At 42.0% G+C, this 21,549-nt stretch overlaps 1 protein-coding gene across 3 annotated transcripts in view; it reads right to left on the bottom strand.

Annotated features, from left to right (window-relative positions):
* Nucleotides 1-21,549, bottom strand: part of PARN (poly(A)-specific ribonuclease) — a 200,313-nt gene that overhangs the window by 130,804 nt on the left and 47,960 nt on the right. For all 3 annotated transcript variants that reach the window (XR_001828543.2, XM_017540011.2, XM_017540012.2), the window contains exons 17-18: nt 19,458-19,568; nt 18,433-18,502 (exon numbers count right to left, since the gene is read on the bottom strand). Coding sequence is in view for 2 of the 3 variants with exons in the window: in XM_017540011.2 (XP_017395500.1) it covers nt 18,433-18,502; nt 19,458-19,568 (181 nt within the window). In the remaining variant the exon portion in view is untranslated. The remainder of the gene's footprint in view (nt 1-18,432; nt 18,503-19,457; nt 19,569-21,549) is intronic.

The raw sequence follows: 21,549 nt of genomic DNA on the forward strand, positions 1-21,549 counted from the left end.
AGGATGGTCTCGATCTCTTGACCTCGTGATCCACCCGCCTCGGCCTCCCAAAGTGCTGGGATTACAGGCGTGAGCCACCGCGCCCGGCCGCCATTCTTGTTTTTAAGAAGTTTAAAAAAAAAAAAAAGATTACTCAAACTACTCTCTTGGTAACTCATCATCAAAAGTCTAACCTGTTTCTGTGATTTGGCCACAAATTAAGCTTTAGCCACCAATGTAGCACTGAAGATTGGCAAACACTTGAGAGAGTAACACAAATATAAAAGAATCAGAAACCTCTAACCTTATCAAAATCCTCTGCTCATACCACAAAGCTTCAGACACAGATTACACATGTACAAGTATACTAAGATCAAAGGTTATTCTTTGATGACACAATAGCTTGCCTTGGACTGTGACTTATCCAAACTATTCCCTAGTTCTCCGGTGAACACAAATGGGTTGCAAAACAATGCTGTTATTAACCCACTTTATGCAGCTATGCTCAAGAAAACAAAGTATGATATTCAAAAATGCATGCAAGCAGTCCTAAAGGTGATTCAGGAGTACTCTGGATGGAAACCCAAACCGCTGGGAACTAAAAAGATCATTATAGTTCTTTCAAATTCTACATTACCAAATCTATCTATGAAATCACAGATTTGATTCACAAAGGAAAGGAAATACTTAGTTTTGCTCCTGAGGCAGCAGGCTTTCCAGTCCTAAAACCGATGGCAGAGAAGGATCATGAATTAGACGGGTTAGATGGGCAGCCACTTTAACAAGCAGTTAGCAAAAAATGGTCACGCCCAGCGTTGGAGCCAGTGCAGTGCAACGCAGGCCTGTATTGAGAAGAGCTCCAACCACGAAGGAAGGTTGTGAGTGAACCACGACAGATCTGGCTGGCAGACCACTGAAGGCTGTCTACGTGATGCTGACCACGAGTTTTAATGTGTTCGAAAATTCCTTATATACACATATACTTTATATATATATAAAGTATATACATATGTATTTTATTCTTTTTAAAAATTTAAATTCTGGGATACACATGCAGGACATGCAAGTTATAAATATATCTTTTAAATTGAGACAGGTTCTATGTTACCCAGGCTAGACTCAAACTCTTGGCCTCAAGGGATCCTCCCACCTCAGCCTCATAGATAGCTGGAATGACAGGTGCACACCACCGCACCTAGCTTTTTTGTTGTGTTGTTATACAATTATATAACAAGTATAATCTCAATCAGCAAATGAGGAACACTGACGTCAATTAGTAAACGAAATAAAATAGACACAGAACACAAACTAGCAGGAAATTCTCTAAGATGACAGGTTTTTCTCTTCTGGGCTGAGGAACTATGAGTGGGATTTTTGTGTTTTAAACAGAAAAAAAAATTCTAACTAAAATAACATTTATCATGGCCTGTTCAGCCTCAGTTGATCCTCTCCTGTCTGGAAGTTATGGGTCTCTCTGTACTGAGAATGGGAAGCAGGTTTTTCCAAATTCAGCTACTTGCCCTTGGTCACCACAGGGGCAGACCCTAAGCTTCCCACTACCCGCCCTACACACACAGGCCCTGCTTTCTCTCTCTCGAGTGGCTTTTAACCTGAGCTGTCTCCACAGCCTCCCTGTGAAATGGTAAGCCTAGGGTCCCAGAGGGAGCAGCTAAGGACAAGGGTTTTCGTTCTAAATCACTAGGCAAAGCCCTCGTATATATAAGAGAAGCAAGTGCTCAGGATACAACATCCCAGAAACATTTTTTTATAATACTCGAAGGGCTGATTAAATTATAGCTTTGTGTGATGGCGCAGCGCCCAGATACAAAAAATGAGGTTGCTGTCTGAGGAACAGCTTTGGGTAGAGCAAATTTTCAAGGCAACAGGAACAACAGGCAGGGAAGAGCTATGTGGCTAGAGACTAAAAGGACAACCTTCCCAGGACTGCAGTGCAAAGCGAGCTGCTACCTGGGCATTAGGCTTGCCAGGCACACCTGGTCCCACACACCGAGATCACCATCAGGAAAATGAGTGAATCAGCATCGGCCTCAGAGGTGTATGAACACAGGGGCTTAGTTTGTATAATGATGCACACACAGGTCTGGATAATCTAGACGGACTTCTGATGTCATGACGTGACTGAAGAAAGAAAAGTGTTCATGCTGGTCTCTCTTCCTAGCAAAAGGAAAAACCTCAAGCCAGGAAACTCTTTATCCTTCCTCCTAAGAACTCAGTATTTTCACTTCCCGAGTCAAAATTTGCATTCGTATCCATCTGCTTTCTGCTTCCATCAAGACTACACTTCCGACTTATCTCAAAAAAGAGATTTCCAAGTAAAATTGTACCCCTCTTCTAACACTACAGACTGGGATACAGAAATGTTGAATACAACCTAATCTCAACACAATTTGAGCAGGGAATTAATTTGTGGCTCACCCCAAGTCCCAAGCCTTCTAAATAGAAATTGAAACCTTTACTGACTAGCAGCTCTACTGTACTTGCAAATGGTCTTGGTATTTCCTTCAGGGCACAGCAGTAAAAGCACTTCATAAGAACCTTGTATGCAAGGCTCATCATTATACATATTTATGTGCTATAAAAAACTAATTTTATCATTCAGGGTAGGAAGCATGCAGACATCTCTCACAAAATAAGCTCATTTATTTTTCTCACTAAAGCTCCTGTGTAAAACAGGGGTTACCACTGGCTAGAAGGGAGTGACTGTGGCATCAGTTATTTTAATTTCACTCAGGTGAGGGAACACAGTTTTCAATCTAGGCGCTTGCTGTTTTGACAAATAGAGCGTTACTCAACATTTGTCCTTAAGCCAACTCATGTCATTTCTTAGATACATACAACACTAGTAATAAAGGCCAAAAAAAAAAGGAAGAAAAAAATAAAACCAGCAGCTCATTTATTTGAACAGTATCCATCAAATGAAGCATACCAAATTACATCAACTAAAAACATTAAGTTAAGCATTATACAAAGGCAACGTCTGCAGGGCCCATAAAACAACAGATTGTAAAGTGTCAGAGGAAACAAGCCCCACACAATCCAATGGTCTAAGTCAACATCTTTTAGAGTCTGTGCTCAGGCCAAACACTGAGAGAGAAGGAAATCTTCTTTCAAAGAGACTAACATTGTCTCTTAGAAAGATATGCAACTGACTGTAGCACTGTCCCTGATAGAGACTATGTGCTGTGAAGGAAGAATCCCTTCTGAGTGCAGCACAGACTTGATTATCCCTGACTCTGCCACTCCTGGGGCCCTAGGCAATGTCTCCACTTTCAAATGGGCACTTTTTCCCCTACCTGTGAGGGTTGCCTTTAGAAACAATAGTCAATACAGGTGACAGACTATGCATGATGGAAGGTGTTCAATGGATAAGCTATTTGATAGGTAGTCCAAATTTCTTAGAGTATACTGCTAATCCTTGAACACTGCAAATTAAATGCTAAATAGCCTTGGAAACAACTATTGCCCACTTGCTCCTACCCAGGACCAATGAAGGGCTGGGAATACCTAAGAATGTTGACTTCACTACTAACATGCCTACAGTGGGCTGAATGGTGGCCTCCAAGATATGTCCACTTTCTACACCCTGGAACCTCTGAATCCTGCCTTAGTTGGAAAAGGAGTCTTAGTAGATGCTATTATATTAAGGACCCTGAGGTAAGATCATCTGGGATTATACAAGTGAGGCCTCACTGCCATCACACGTATCCTCATGACAGAGACACCGAGGGACACACACAGAGGAAGAGGTAATGTGATCATAGGGACAGACTGGTGCGATGTGGCCCTAAGCCAAGGGACGTCAAGGGATGCCAAGGAATGCCGGCAGCCACTGGAAGCCAAGGGAGGCAAGGGACAGATTCCTCCCCAGAGCCTATGAAGGGAGCTCAGCAATGCTAATGACTTGATTTGAAACTTCTGGCCTCCAGAACTATGAAAGATGTATTCACCTAAAACACTTGGTATTTTAAGTCACCAAGCTTGCAGTAACTAGTTACAGCGGCCACAGAACACTAATCCAATACCCTACTACAGAGGAGGCAAGCTGATTAAATATACATCCAAGGGTTGACAATTTCCTTTTACCTCAACTAGCTACTTTTTAAATTATAATAATAAACAAGTTATTAAGCCAGGGAGAAATGTACTTTAAAGTAACCAGAGCAAACACAAGACTAGAACAGCTCAACAGGTGGACAGCCCTGTGGCGCTGTGGGGCTACCATACCAAGTACAAGTTGCTGGATGGGTGTCCTGAAAGGTTTCTTTAAAAAGCAGCCTTTTTGGCTGGGTGCAATGACTCATGCCTATAATCCCAGCACTCTGGGATGCCGAGACAGGCAGATCACAAGGTCAGAAGATTGAGATCGGCCTGGTCAACATGGTGAAACACTGTCTCTACTAAAAACACAAAAATTAACCAGGTGTGGTGGTGCATGGCTGTAATACCAGCTACTCAGTAGGATGAGGCAGGAGAATCACTTGAACTCAAGAGGTGGAGGTTGCAGGGAGCTGAGATCATGCCATTGCACCCTGGCCTGGGTGACAGAGAGAGACTCCGTCTCAAAAACAACAACAAAAAGCAGCCTTTTGATGCTGCCACAGAAGAAGCATACCTGATAAATCTTGTGGCAATCCAGATCACAAGGCAGAAATGAGATAAGGCAGTATCGACTTGAGGAAAGCAGTCCCTTCCCTGAAGTAGCACTTGTTCCCAGTCTTAAAAAACCAGACTCAAGGCTTCACAGTAATTTAATATCCCTGTCTTTTGCCTTTGTGAAAATCAGTGCTTTAAACTTTGAGGGTAATTGAACCAAGCCAATTCACGGAGATTCTTTTTATCATGGTAACTTGGGGAGACAAAAATGAAATAAACAAGACTTTAAGGCAAAATAAAGGGCTTTGGTTAAAGTACATGAGGAAGAAAAAAATGCATCTTGTGTATTAGGGGGAAATATATTTTGTGAACTAGGGAAAAACTGGCCAAAAGCCCTGTGGAATCTGGCAGGCTGCTCAAAGCATCTGCAGTACTATGATTTTACTCCCCCATGGCACCTGACTCCAAAATTTACACAATCTAAAAGAGGTTGAAAATGGGGACTTGATTTTTTTTTAAGGCACATTTCCTGGGCTCTTTATAATTAAAGAGTAATATCCACAACTGCACAACTGTCAACATGGAGTTAGTTTATGATAAGCTGTGCTCCCAATCCCAGGTTCCAGACCCATTTTTGGCAAAAGCTACAGGGCAGAGGATATCTTATTTCAAAAGATTTGTTACTCCGTTATGCAAGCACATTAATATAAAGTTAAAGGATAACTACTACCAAGTTCTTGGGAAAGCCAGCAAATAAGAAAGAAGGGGCCCATGATCACCACTGCTGCAAGTGGCCATCTTCCTGCCTACCCTGACTTCGGTTCTGGCATCACCAAGTGCTTCTGGGAAAGAGATGACAAGGGATGAGCCCGGAACAGGCAGACAAATGGAGGAGGCTGTGTTGTCGACCCTATTGCCTTACAAATCACACAGCCTCACCAGCGTCAGAAGGCTCCAAGAAATGAGTGCAAATAACACACAGAGTAAGTGTTTTCTTCTTGCGTACAACCCAACTTTGCAGCAAGACCTTTAAGATGCAAAGACAGTTATTTTTCTTAAGAAGATATCTATCTAAATTGCCATTCTCTATTAAACAATTTTTATTGGCATCATGTATGTGGGCCACTTTACTTCTATCAACACAGAGACTGCCACCCAAGGATCCTCAGCTCAGAACACACTGCTGTGTTTCTCCACCACCATCCATCCATAAAATGAAAAACTACCCAGCACTATGGGAAGCCAAGACAGGAGAATCTCGTGTCCAGAAGTTCAAGACCACTCTGGGTAACACAGCGAGACCTCATCTCTATGAAAAACTTAAAAAAAAAAAAAAAAAAGCTGGGTGTGGTAGCATGCACTTTTAGTCCCTGCTGCTTGGGAGGGTGGAGGAGGAGGATCCCTTGAGCCCAGAAGGCGGTGAGCCACGTTTGCTGCACTGCACTCCAGCCTGGGTGACAGAGCCAGACCCTGTCTCAAAAAAATAATTTTAAAAAATACTGGCACGGGCTAGGCACAGTGGCTCACACCTGTAATCTCAGCATTTTGGGAAGCCACGGCAGGTGAATCACAAGGTTAGGAGTTCGATACCAGCCTGATGAACATGGTGAAACCTCATCTCTACTAAAAATACAAAAATTAACTGGGTGTGGTGGTATGCTACTCAGTAATTCCAGCTACTCAGAAGGCTGAGGCAGGAGAATCACTTGAACCTGGGAGGTGGAGGTTACAGTGAGCCAAGATCATGCCATTGCACTCCAGCCTGGGCAACAAAGCGAGACTCAGTCTCACAGAAAAANAAAAAAAAAAAAGCCAGCGCAGTGGCTCACGCCTGTAAACTCAACACTTTGGGAGACTGAGGTGGGCAGATCGCTTGAAGCTAGGAGTTTGAGACCAGCGTGGCCAACAGGGTGAAACCCCATCTCTACTAAAACTACAAAAAACCTGCTGGGCATGATGGCATGCACCTGTAATCCCAGCTACTCAGTAGGCCGAAAAATGAGAATACCTGGAGCCTTGGAGGTGGAGGTTGCCTCCAGCCTAGGTGACAAACTCTGTCTCCAAAAAATATATATAAATTTTAAAAAAATATTTTAAAAATGAAATGAAAAATGAGATTTTCATTATTTTCTTCAAGTTCACTGCAGTGTAAGTCACAGTAACAACTACCCTCTCTGCACACCTATGGCATGCCATACCCAACACTAAGCAGCCTTATCAATGCTGCTGTCAGACAAGGTGGAGATTATGATCTCCAGTTCACAGATGTAGAAACACAGCTTTGGCAAGACAAATCTCTGGCCCAGTGGCATCAACCCAACCAACCTACCTTGAAGCCTTGGGTCTTTCCCTTACGCTCCTGCTGCCTTATGCATAAGCCACCCTAGCTGAGAGAGCTACACAGCTAGACATCTATGTATCTTAAAGTTTATGTGCCCAAGGTGTGATCTAAACTTAAGGCAGTAATACAATTACAAAAGAAAAATGTTCCAGCTGATGTAAAATATAGACAGTTATAATAAATTAAAATGTCAGTGAAGCAATGAGTTGCTCAAAAAGAAACAGCTCGCAAAAGGACAAATTCGGAGTCAGATTAGAGGTAACCAGGAGCTGAGGGGAGGGGGAGGATAGGGAGTTACTGGCCCGCTGGTTATTGAGTTTCTGTTTGGGGTGATGAAAAAGTTCTGGAAACAGCGGCTATGGTTGTACAATATCCTGAATGTAATTAATGCCATCAATCTGTACATTTTAAAAGGTTAAATGGCAAAAGTTGTTATATATTTTACCAAATTAAAAAAATTAATAATGCAATATGCCAAAAACCATTGAACTATACACTTTAAATATGTGAACTATATGGTATGTGAATTTATATCACAATAAAGTGGTTTTGAAAAAGGAAAGAGGGCCAGGCGTGGTGGCTCAGAGCTATAATCGCAGCACTTTGGGAGGCCAAGGTGGGTGGATTACGAAGTCAAGAGTTTGAGACCAGCCTGGTCAACATGGTGAAACCCTGTCACTACCAAAACTACAAACATTAGCCAGGCATGGTAGCATGTGCTTGTAGTACTACTCAGGAGACTGAGGCAGGATGATAGTTTGAACCTGGGAGGTGGAAGTTGCAGTGAGCTGATATCATGCCACTGTACTCCAGCCTGGGCAACAAAGTGAGACTCTGTCTCAAAAAAAAAAGAATGAAAGAAAGAAAAGGGAAAGAGGCTGGGCACAGTGGCTCATGCCTATAATCCCAGCACTCTGGGAGGCAGAGGTGGGAGGACTGCTTGAGCCTAGGAGTTAAGACCATCAAGGGCAACATAGTGAGAATCCCATCTCTACCAAAAAAAAAAAAAAAATTAGTCAGACATGGTGGCATGCACCTTTAGTAGCTACCTGGGAGGCTGAAGCAGGAGGATCACTTATGCCCAAAAGGTTGAGGGTGCAGTAAGCCATGACTGCATGTTTGCACTCTAGCCTGGGTGATAGAGCAAGACCCTATCTCAAGGGAAAAAGAAAAAATTTTTTTAAAAAAGGAAAGAAACAACTTCTAATAGATTACTTAGTAGATATATTTCTTTACTTCCTTTTCCCAATAAAAGCCTAAAACTGGGCCAGGCGTGGTGGCTCAAGCCTGTAATTCCATCACTTTGGGAGGCCAAGGTGGATGGTTCACTTGAGGTCAGGAGTTCAAGACCAGCATGGCCAATTTGATGAAAGCCCATCTCTACTAAAAATACAAAAATTAGCTAGGAATGGTGGTGGGCACCTGTAATCCCAGCTACTCAGGAGGCTGAGGCAGAGGTTTCAAGTGAGCCAAGATGATGCCACTGCACTCCAGCCTGAGCAACGAAGTGAAACTCCATCTCAAAAAAAAAAGTCTAAAACTGAAAACACAATACAGAACTAAGACTAAGAACTAACCATATTATTCAAAGGGGAGAAACAAAGAACAATAAAGTATTCAATCTTCTCACTGCATATCATTTAGTTACATACAGGTTTTCTGGGGGCATCTCCTATGTTTTCTAGTCAAGGCTGAGTAATTCCAAACAAAGTCCTGTTTAATGGATGTACACAGTGCAGAAGGTACCATTACACAGCATCTTCTATGAAAACAAAACAGCACTCCTTCTGTTCCCCTTATCTACTCAGAAAGGTGTCTCAAAGTATAAATGTCACTACAGTAGTAACAGCAGTGACAAGTTAACTGAGGCCTAATGACGTTACCAGGCACTCTGTCATTTCATCTTCACAATAACACTATCAAATAGGTTCTAATATTCTCAATTTATAGATGAGGAAGTTGAGGCACAGAGAGGGTGAATAACTTGCCCAAGATCACACAGGTAATAAGGGGCAGAGCTGGGATTCAAATGTACTATACTATACTCCATGAGGTCCTGAAGTGAAGCAATTCTACTGGAGAAATCAAATGGCTTTTTAAATATTTAAATTCAAATGGAAACGAATCCTGTGGAGTGTTTTGATACTGACAGCTATGCGCTTACCAACAGTAAAACTATGTTACAACTCATGTTTATGTTGGGAAGCTGGAAGTCCCATGGAGGAGAGGCGGAATTACTGTAAGACTCAATTCAATACACTGCTTCTCTGTATGAGTGAGGGACAGGCTGGACAACGGAAGGTTAAGCAAGGGCTTCCCTGCAAGTGATCAGGCAGCACCCTCCAGAGAGACAAGCTGGACACATGGGGTCCCTTAACAGCCCATACTGACCCTGCATGCTGTGCTGCTGGGCACGAATGGCAGTTGTGCTGGTGAGTAGTAAATAAAGCCTTGCTCTGTCCATTACCAGGGAGAGGGCTGGGAAGAAATCTTTTTTTTTTTCCACCCAAAATAATTTGAAACTGGGAAGAAATCTTTAATCCTTCAGTTTAAAATCTCTCTGATGTTAAAAGTCAAGCACGTGGCTGGGCGCGGTGGCTCAAGCCTGTAATCCCAGCACTTTGGGAGGCCGAGGCGGGTGGATCACGAGGTCAAGAGATCGAGACCATCCTGGTCAACATGGTGAAACCCCGTCTCTACTAAAAATACAAAAAATTAGCTGGGCATGGTGGCGCGTGCCTGTAATCTCAGCGACTCAGGAGGCTGAGGCAGGAGAATTGCCTGAACCCAGGAGGCGGAGGTTGCGGTGAGCCGAGATCGTGCCATTGCACTCCAGCCTGGGTAACATGAGTGAAACTCCGTCTCAAAAAAAAAAAAAAAAGTCAAGCACGTGCAAATTACAAGAAAAAACCCAATTTGCAGCCAGCATGCAATTGCTTGCCATAGAGAAAAATGGAGAAAACATTGGTGTGCTTTTATTTAGGCACCACAGTTTTCTTCCTCAATCCTCTGTACGTATAGCTGTTATGTATACCTATTCAACCTTCCATACACTGCATTATATTCATTTGAAAAACAAAACTTTAAATGTCCCATATCAAAGCAATTTTGCTTCTATTACATACCAATGTGACACAATCACAATATGATTTTTCTTTTTGTTTGAGATGGAGTCTCCCTCTGTCGCCCAGGCTGGAGTGCAGTAACACAGTCTTGGCTCATTGCAATCTCTGCCACCCGGGTTCAAGCGATTCTCCTGCTTCAGCCTCCCGGGGTAGCTGAGATTACAGGCGCCACCACCACACCTGGCTAATCTTTGTATTTTTAGTAGTGACGGGTTTTCACCATGTTGGCCAGACTGGTCTCGAACTACTGACCTCGTAATCCACCCTCCTTGGCCTCCCAAAGTGCTGGGATTACAGGCATGAGCCAACGCACCCGGCTAATCATCTGATTTTTCATAAGCAAACACCAAAGGGTAGTTACAACCAAAGTAGAACTTCACATTTGTTGCTACAGCACTCAATTTTATATCCACAAGCTTCACATTTGTTGCTACTGCACTCAATTTTATATCCACAAGCTAACAGTTTCTTTTTCATTAAACTAAAACATAAAACATATTCTGCTACCACATCTACTTTTACTGAATCTCCTAGCATGTTAGGTCTTCTTATGTTTTTTATTTTTATCTATTTTTTTAAGACAGGGTCTTGCTCTGTCCCCAGGGGTGGAGTGCAATGCTGCAACCACAGCTCACTGCAGCCTCAACCTCCTGGGCTTAAGCAATCCTCTTGCCTCAGCCTCCTCAGTAGCTGGGACTACAGGCATGTGCCACCATCCCCAGCTAGTTTTTTTTTAAGAGGTGAGGTCTCACTATGTTGCCCTGCCTGGGTCTTAAACTCCTGGCCTCAAGCAATCCACATCCCTTGGTCTCCCAAAGTGCTAGGATTATGGGCATGAACCACCATGCCCAGCCTTATTTATTTTTAACTAACAACTAAAAATTATATATATTCATGTGTACAATATGTGTTGAAATATGTATATGTTGTAAGATGGCTAAATTAGGCTAACATATCCACTACCTTACATACTCACTTTTTCCAGTGAAAACACTTAAAATCTACTCTTCTGATAATTTTCAAGTTTACAATACACTGTTCGTAACTACAGTCACCATGCTTTATAATAGAGCTCTTGAATTTATTCCTACTAAATGAAATTTTGTGTCCTTTGACCAATATCTCCCCAATCCTCTCCAAACCCCTTATATTTCAAGAAAAGAAAAAGAATTTATACTGGGCACTTACTAAATTCTAAGAACTATCAAAGTCCTTTCACATCTCATACAATCCTTATAACCTCTATGCAAGATGATATGGTTTGACTGTATCCCCATCCAAATCTCACCTTGAGTTGTAACTCCCACAATTCCCACATGTCGTGGGAGGAATGCGGTGGCAAGAGACTGAATTAAGGGGGTGGCTCTTTCCTGCACTGTTATTGTGATAGTGAATCTGTCTCAAGAGATCTGATGGTTTTAAAAACGGGAGTTTCTCTGCACAAGCTCTCTTGTCTGCTGCCATGTGAGACATGCCTTTCACCTTCTGCCATGATTGTGAGGCCTCCCCAGCGTGGAACTTTAAGTCCAATAAGCCTCTTTCTTTTGTAAATTGCCCAGTCTCAGGTATGTCTTTATCAGCAGCATGAAAATAGACTAATACAGTAAATTGGTACTGGGAGTAGGGTGCTGCTGAAAAGCTATCCAAAAATGTGGAAATGACTTTGCAACTGGATAACAGGCAGAGGTCAGAATAGTTTGGAGGGCTCAGAATAAGAAAGAAAAATGTGGGAAAGTTTGGAACTCCCTAGAGACATGCTGAATGGCTTTGACCAAAATGCTGATAATGATATGGACAATGAAATCCAGGCTGAGGTGGTCCAGATGGAGACGGGGAACTTGTTGGGAACTGGAGTAAAGGTGACTCCTGTTATGTTTTAGCAAAGAGACTGGCAGCATTTTGCCCTTGCTCTACAGATTTGTAGAACTTTGAGCTTGAGAGAGATGATTTAGGATACCTGGCAGAAGAAATTTATAAGTAGCAAAGCATTTAAGAGGTGACTTGAGTGCTGTTAAAGGCATTCAGTTTTATAAGGAAAGCAGAGCATAAAAGTTTGGAAAATCTGCAACTTGACAATTCAATAGAAAAAAAAAATCCCATTTTGTGAGGAGAAATTAAGCTGGCTGCAGAAATTTGCATAAGTGACGAGGAGCCAAAGACAATGGGGAAAATGTCTCCAGGGCATGTGAGAGGTCTTCAAGGCAGCCCCTTCCACCAAAGGCCCAGAGGTCTAGGAGGAAAAAATGGTTTCATGGGCAAGGCCTAGGATACCTGTGCTGTGTGCAGTCTAGGGACTTGGTGCCCTGCATCCCAGCTGCTCCAGCTGTGACTAAAAGTGGCCAACATAGAGCTCAGGCTATTACTTCAGAGGGTGGAAGCCCCAGGCCTTGGCAGCTTCCATGTGGCACTGGGCCTGCAAGCACACAGAAGTCAAGAATTGAGGTTTGGGAACCTCCACCTAGATTTCAGAAGATGTATGGAAATGACTGGATGCCCAGGAAGAAGTTTGCTGAAGGGGCGGGGCTCTCATCGAGAACTTCTGCTAGGGCAGTGCAGAAGGGAAATGTGGGGTCGGATCCACCACACAGAGTCCCTACTGGGGCACCACCCTAGTACAGCTGAGAGAAGAGGGCCACTGTCCTTCAGATTCCAGAATGGTAGAACCACTGACAGCTTGCACCATGCATATGAAAAAGCCACAGACACTCAACACCAGCACATGAAAGCCGCCAAGAGAGAGGCTATACACCCTGAAAAGCCACAGGAGCAAAGCTGCCCAAGACTCTGGGAGCCCACCTCCTGCATCAGTATGATCTGAATTGACTCACATGGAGTCAAAGGAGATCATTTTGGAGCTTTAAGATGTGACTGCCTTGCTGGATTTCAGAGCTGTGTAACTTGCCCAAGATCATACAGGTAATAAGGCCTGTGGCCAATTACTCCCATTTGGAATGGCTGTATTTATTCACTGCCTGTACCCCCATTGTATCTAGGAAGTAACTAACTTGCTTTTGATTTTACATGCTAATAGACAGAAGGCAAACTTAGCCTGTCTCGAATGAGACTTTGTACTGTGGACTTTTAAGTTAATGCTGAAATAAGACTTTGGGGGACTGTTGGACAGGCATGATTGGTTTTGAATTCTGAGGATATGAGATTTGGGAGGGGTCAGGGGTGGAATGATATGATTTGGCTATGTCTACAACCAAATCTCATCTTGAATTATAACTCCCACAATTCCCACATATCATGAGAGGAACTCAGAGGGAGGTGATTAATTTATGGGGTGGGTCTTTCCTGAGCTGTTCTCTTGACAGTGAATGAATCTCACAAGATCTTACAATTTTACAAATAGGAGTTTCCCTGCACAAGCTCTCTTTTCTTGTCTGCTGCCATGTGAGATGTGGCTTTCACCTTCTGCCATGATTGTGAGGCCTTCCCAGCCGTGTGAAACTATAAATGCAATAAACCTCTTTATTTTGTAAATTGCCCTGTCTCAGGTATGTCTTTATCAGCATTATGAAAATGGACCAATACAGAAGGTGAATCATTTTATCCCCATTTTACAGAGGAGAAAACACTTGTCCAAGAGTGGATCATTCCTTGTCTGATCAGTAGCTCAGAAGATCATAAAGCAATGTCATTGCAAGATCTAGATTTCCAGCAGAACCCTGTTCAGATTCAGAACAAGGCAGCTATCCTGTACATTAAACTACAGGTACCTAGCTCATCTTCAAACATTCCATTGCTTACAGCAATTGGCCAAGAGGCCTGCTCATATTCTTCCTCTTTCTAAGAACTAAGGTAAACAGAAAACAACCTTCCCAAAAACCTTCACAAAAGGGTTAAGCTGTCTTGACAATATTGAAGACAGTTAACAAAACGTAAGACGAAAGTATGATTTTGTGCTTTCTGCTGTAAAATAAAAAGCTACAGCAGAGAGTATTTTTAGCTCTTTCTAGCCTAAAAGGATCTGGATTTGACCAAAGGATCTTAACGTTAAGTCTGGTTTTCAATGCATTGATTAAAACTGACCAAGGTTATAAAAGAAGGTAAATCATTTCCTGATGAGAGAGCCTCCAATATAAACAAAGAGTGCATTCCACACAGCCTGTCATTAGCAGTGGACTGATCCTGATTTCCATGGCTCAATTCTCTCATGACTTTCTTCCTGATTCCAAAAAAGGAAGGAGGACTATGGGAGGTGCCCAGGCCACAAAAAAGACAAAATGGCACCATGCAAAACCTTCATGGGACATCTAGACCAGTAGGGCTTAAAAAACACCTAATATCACATTCAGTCTTTGTATACTGCTTGATCAACAGCAGTCTCAGGATTTCCTCAACAGTTGACCTGATAAAGCTTCCCAAAATGGCATAACTAATGCTACTAAATCCTAATTTAGAATGCAAAAGTAAGTGAAGTTTACTTCCCCTTGAGGTGTACTTTTTAAATATTAAATCTGGTGAGAGCAAAGTAAAATATTATTTGCATACATGGGCAGTTTAATGTTCATCCAAATTTATGTTAGAACTATGCATGTTTGGTAAAGATTACATTTTAAAAAGGCTGGTGTCAAAATAAATTAACCTTCAGAAAAATCTGCATATTTTTCTAAAATCATAAGCTTGAAATAATATTGGAAGCAACTGTTGAATGTTTCTCTACAAGGGTAAACAAGAAAAACGACAAAAATCAAGGTTTAATGTAATAAATCACACCTGCAAATAAGAACAAGGTCAATATTAACACAGAAAGAGATGTCAAAAAAAGCAATTGTTTTTTTTTCCTTCTTTTTTTTTTTTTGGTTCTTTGTTCCCAGACTCAAGTGATCCTCCTGCCTCAGCCTCCCAAGTACTGGCACTACAGGTATGCATGCCACACACACAGCTCATTTTTGTATTTTTTGTAGAGACGGAGTTTTGCCACATGGTCCGGGCTGCTCTCAAACTCCTGGGCTCAAGCAACCCTCCCTCCTCGCCTTTCCAAAATGTTGGGATTATAGACATGAGCCACTGCACCTGCCCCAGAAATCCTACTTTCTTCTTTTTTTTTTTTTTTTTGAGATGGAGTCTCGTTCTTATTGCCCAGGTTGGAGTACAGTGGTGTGATCCAGGCTCACCGCAACATCTGCCTCTTCGGTTCAAGTGATCTCCTATCTCAGCCTTCCAAATAGCTGGTACTACAGGCATCTGCCACCACATACATTTAATTTTTGTACTTTTAGTACAGACTGGGTTTCACCATGTTGGCCAGGCTGATCTCGAACTCCTGACCTCAAGTCCATCTGCCCACTTCAACCTCCCAAAGCGCTGGGATTACAGGCATGAGCCACCACACCCGGCCCAACTAAGCTTTTTTATCAGTTTATTTTGATTGCTCTGCATGTTGGTCACATACATAAGTAATAAACTAGATGCAGCTTCCATGTGGCATTGAGCCTGTAAGCACACAGAAGTCAACAATTGAGGTTTGGGAACCTACAACCCAGTTTGTATCCAATATCTGATTTTATAAGGCGTTAACTTTAGTGGAGAAGCAGGATCACTGTTTTAATATTTCTACTGTTTAAACATTTACAAATGACTACTCAGGAGGTTGAGGTAGGAGGCTTGCTTGAGCTCAGGAGATGGAGGCTGCAGAGAGCATGCCAGCCTGGGCAAAAGAGCAAGACTCTGCCTCAAAAAAAAAAAAAAAAAAATTACAAATGAGTCGACATCTCTCCAGTTGAAAACTAATGCCAAATAATGAATTTCACATCCAGTACATAAAAATGTAAGGAACAGTCGTAATCAGAACTATATTTAGCCGGGCATGGTGGTTCACGTCTATAATCCCAGCACTCTGGGAGACTGAGGCAGGCAGATAACCTGAGGGTAGGAGTTTGAGACCAGCCTGGTCAGTATGGTGAAACCCCATGTTTACTAAAAATATAAAAATTAGCCAGGCGTGGTACACACCTGTAGTTCCAGCTACTCCGGAGGCTGAGGCAGGACTGCTTGAACCCAGGAGGCAGACGTTGCAGTGAACTGAGATCATGCCACTGCACTCCACACTCTAGCCTGGGAGACAAAGTGAGACCCCATTTCAAAAAAAAAAAAGCTATTTAACATCACCTGTGGGTTCTATGGTCTATAGCTTAAGCTACATTTCCAAAGATTTACAAAGACAAACACTGCCCCAAAAAAGAAATGAGCTAAGACAATCATGTTTTACTCTTAAAGAACAGCAAGGACTCAGTGGTTACCAGAATTGATTTTCCACACAGAAAAATTCACCTTAATTTCCAATATACACTACACTGTTCCCCAGTCCACTTTGAAAGACATATACATTTATTTCTGAACTTTCATAGAAAAGAAGAAAAAAGATTTAAAAAATAAGAAGGCACAATATGATAAAATTAACAAACTCAGACAACACCAATTTGGCACCTTAGGAATCCAGATGTTTAGAACTGACGTGTGTCTGCAGCACACCACCTAAACACAAGCATTTATACAGACGTCTGCAGGAGATGGTACAGTATTCTTACCCAGCAAAGCAATGACAGGACTGTAAACTGCTTCATAGAAAAAAAAAAAAAAAAAAAAAAAGTTGTTTCTTAGTAAACAGAAAAAAAAAAAAAATGATGCGACCAACGCAACACTGAAATCGTGACTTCTTTCAGTGGTAATAATAGTCGCAGGCTGCCTTGTTCTGTCTGGCTTGCACAGAACCTCTAGAACCAACCCTGCCTTGGAGCTGGGGTAAAGATGATGCTTTAGGGTTCTGGCACAGAACCAAACTGTAGCCTGTTTGAGGACCGCATCCTTAACTTCAATCTCAGCTTTGTTAAGCAAGCACAAAGCACACCTTGAAGTAAGTCTTCTTTAAACATGGTCTGAACTTAAAACTTCTGCCTAAATCACTCTGACTGCTTACAACAATGAAAATATACGAGCAAGCCTTTGCTTCATTAGGTCCATTCAGATGAGGGCTCAGGATGTAATTGCAATCAAAACTTCACGGATTTCTTTTTTTTCTTTTCCCTTTTTTTTTTTTAAGATGGGGTCTCACTCTGTCTCCCAGGCTGGAGTACAGTGGTGCAATGATGGTTCACTGCAACTTTTGCCTCCCAAGTTCAAGTGATTATCCTGCCTCAGCATCTCAAGTAGCTAGGATTACAAGGGCTTGCCAATACGCCCAGCTAGATTTTGTATTTTCAGTAGAGATGAGGTTTCACCATGGCCAGGCTGGTCTCAAACTCCTGGCCTCACGTGATCTGCCCATCTCAGCCTCCCAAGGTGCTGGGATTACGGGTGTGAGCCACAGCACCCAGCACAAAACTTCATGGGTTTCTCTGTTTTTTTTTTTTTTAGATGGAGTCTTGCCCTTGTAGCCAAGGCTGGAGTACAATGGTGCCATCTCAGCTCACCGCAACCTCCACCTCCCAGGTTGAAGCGATTCTCCTGCCTCAGCTTCCCGAGTAGATAGGATTGTAGGCATGCATGGACCACGCCTGACGAATTTTGTATTTTTAGTAGAAATGGGATTTCTCCATGTTGGTCAGGCTGGTCTCAAACTCCCGACCTCAGGTGATCTGCCCGCCTCGGCCTCCCAAAGTGCTGGGATTACAGGTGTGAGCCACTGTGCCTGGCCTCAACTTCATGGATTTCTTAAAAGCTATTTATAGAACCAACATCTTCTTAGACACAATATTATTTAATCAGATAATAATGCAAGCATAAATAATAATCTCACATGTCAAATTTCTCAGGGTGTAGGTGGAACCATACATAAACATCTATTAAATAGGATTTTTTTTTTTTTTTTTTTTTTTTTGATAGAGTTTTGCTCTGTTGCCCAGGCTGGAGTGCAGTGGTGCCATCTCAGCACAATGCAATCTCTGCCTCCTGGGTTGAAGCAATTCTCCCACCTCAGCCTCCTGAGTAGCTGGGATTACAGGAACCCACCATCACGCCTGGCTAATTTTTGTATATTTAGACAGGGTTTTACCATGTTGGCCAGGCTGGCCTTGAACTCCTGACCTCAAATGATCCACCCAAGTGCTGTGATTACAGGTGTGAGCCACCATGCCTGGCCCAACTCATGGAAAATTTAAATGCCAGAACTACTAGTTCTTTTTCTGGGAAGAGATGCACTACCTCTAGCAATGTTTTCTTTTTTCTTTTTTTGAAGCCTATATTTTTAATACATTTATTTCCCAAAAGGTCAATTTCTACTTTCAAAAAACATCTGAGTCACTTGAGATGAAAAATATTTTATCTAAAAATGTGCTACAGCTCCCAATCACTCCAAACTGACATCCCAAGATAGTAGGCTGTTCCACATTAAGATAACTTGGGAATTGGAACTCTCTGATTACTTACTTGTTAAAAAAAGGTTCAATGAGTTTTGATCTGGCAGACACATGAATTTTTGGAGGACTGAGAAAAGAACCTAATGAAGAAAAGAAGAGAGGTATTATTATTCATAGTCACACAGACCAAGCCTGAAAGTTTAGACCAAACCAGATTTAAAGCAACACCATGATTCAACAAGGGTGAAAGGCACTCTTATGGACCAAGTACCATACCACAGGAAGTGTCAGTGGTTTTCCTTGCCAATTCCCCTTCCCTCATGTCCTCCTACTCCTACCTCAAAATGCTCCCACTTCTAACTGGGTGAGTGGATCCCAAGAAAATGGTAGTGATATAGGTTCAATGTTTGTGTGCCCCTAAAATTCATATGTTGAAGCCTAAACCCCAATAGGATGGTATTTGGAAGTGAGACCTTTAGGAGGTAATTAGGTTATGAGGGAATTAGTGCCTTTATAAGAACTGTCAGGAGGGCAGGTGCGGTGGCTCATGCCTGAAATCCCAACGCTTTGGGAAGTTAAGGTAGGAGGATCGCTTGAGCCTAGAAATTCTAGACTAGCCTAATTAACATAACAAGATTCTGTCTCTATTAAAAAATTTAAAAGTTAGCCAGGCATGGTGGTGCACACCTGTAGTCCCAGCTACCTGGGAGGCTGAGGTGGGAGGATCTCTTAAACCCAGGAGTTCAGGGTTGCAGTAAGCTATGATTGTACCACTGTACTTCCAGCCTGGGTGACAGGGTGAGACCCTGACTCTTAAAAAAAAGAAGAGTAGGCACGGCTTCTGCTGTCTATGCTCTCTACCATGTGACAACACAAGAAGGCAGCCATCTGTAAACCAGAAAGTGGACTATCACTGGATACCAGACTGCTGGCCACTGGGTCTTAGACTTCCCAGCCTCCAGAACTATAATAAATAAATGTCTGTTGTTTAAGTCCCACAGTCTACAGTGACTTATTACAGCAGCCTAAGCCAGGAGATGGGTGAGATCTGTTCTAGATCATGGCCTGTTTGACTGAAACACATGTAATACATACCTAGGTAATTGGCCATGGAGATGAAGCACAGCCCTGTGATGTAGGCATCGTAGCCTGCCTCGTGGAGCATTTCAGACGCTGTGTCATAACTGGGAAAACCTTTGGCACTTTCTAAGAAAAGAAAAGGAAAAAAAAGTTTTCCTCAAAACAAAGACTAGTAAGCACATTGCCCGACCAATTCCAATTGCATTAGTATATGCTACAGAAATATCCTAAATAGGCAGAAAAAAAAGCTATCTATTCCTTAATGCTCTCCATATAACACCTTACAATACAAGCAGAGTCACTGAAAATGACAGCTTTGGTCTGGGATACAGAAATGCCTCAGTTACATCATGAAGAACTCAGCCGTTGGCTTTCTCATCCCACACTGGTGGGTCCTATTTATGATCATGCATAACTCGCTCTAGGACAATTATTCCTCTCTGCTTGCTTTCTAAGGCCATGAAAAGGACATTCTTCCCTTCTACAGGATGGTCACATCAGGACACAACAGACGATTCAGAATAAAGGTTAACAGCATGGGCTCTGGAGTCACAATGAGTTTGAATCTCTGCTCCACTGTTTATTTGCTATATGACCTTAGGCAAGTCACTTTATAGCTAAGCTTCCATTTTTGTAAAACAGAGATAATAATCAAACCTTCTTCAAAAGGTTGCTGGGATCAGATAACATAAGTTAAACTTTTACCTAGTGCTTGATACATGGTAAGCACTCAAAAACTACCTATCAATACCTAAGGTAACCCTCCCCTCAAAAAGCAAAAGATTGCAATTCAATATTGACAGCTCAAATTCACTACTGTCCTCTACTATGTTCCCAAGCTTAGAGATCAAAAGTTGACAGCACAACCAACTCCAAAATTAACTGAACTTACTATAATGCTGGCCTTGGATCCCGAAGCCACTTTACATCAAAGACCATTTTATATATAATATGGTTTTTTGTGACACTGATAAATACAGATGTGACCAGATAAACTCTAACAGAAATGACTTGTTTTAGACTTAATTCTCTACCAGATGCTAACTACTATTGTATATGGAAATAATAAGCTAAAACAATAACTCATAAATAAGTATTTCCTAGAACCATTCTGGAAATAAATTTCAGGGAGGTTGCAACACAGAATCAAAAGCATGAATGGAAATTAACAATGAAAAAACTGGAACTGTTTGTATATCAGTACAATGTTCCTTAAGCAAGAATTCTTTAACTTCTGTAAGTATATTAGACTTGATGTCTTTTTTTAAAAAAAGGCGTTTAACATGATAGCCACCTAGGTAATATCTTCCACTCCATCATCAACCGAAACACATTCTTTCCAAAATCAATTATTTCCATTATACTGCTATAGAAAAGGTCTAGGTTTTCTCCCCCCATGGCCCCACCACCACTTTTCTTAATTCTTTTATTGGACTGTTACCCAGAAAGAGGCAAATTATTGTAATGTTGGCTGCTTTAATACCCTGCATTATCAATTTCTAAACCATTAGTCCTATTATCCATGTCTTTAGCAGTTTTCAGGCTACAGCTAATGGCTCCGTAATCGCCACATGGGCAGCACAATTAGGCTAACAGGGACTAAGGAAGCAGCACCTGGAAGGTTTTCTGCATACCTGAGTATGGCCAGAGGTGGCAAAACACCTCCATCTCATCTCCCTACTTCTGGTTTTCCTCAGTGCTGCTGTTTCTACTATCTAAACCAGCTGAAAAGGAGGCAGGGTGAGGACTTGCCTTAATCTCATCTGTAAATCCAGTTCTTGGGCTTTTCTGAGACAGAAAATATATTTTTTACTCTACTCCTGGTGATTAATTGCTAGCTCTTCTTCTCTGCTTAAACGATGTATCAAAGAAAAGAAGGGCACATCAAGTTTTAGGAGAATTCCATAAATCAAGAAATAAAAGCCTTGAAGCTTTAACTGCTAAAATTCTCAATGAATGGCTATCCAACTCCATTAACATAAAATAGATGTAGAAGTAAAAGACCATCTCTATTTAAAAAACAGTAATTCAGCACAAGGTACGTGCAAGTGAATTCAGCCAAAATCTATAAATGAACAATATGGTTTCCAGAGCCATTCTGCCTTTC

Source organism: Cebus imitator, unplaced genomic scaffold (genome assembly GCF_001604975.1).
Source record: "Cebus imitator isolate Cc_AM_T3 unplaced genomic scaffold, Cebus_imitator-1.0 Scaffold122, whole genome shotgun sequence".
Lineage (NCBI taxonomy): Eukaryota > Metazoa > Chordata > Mammalia > Primates > Cebidae > Cebus > Cebus imitator.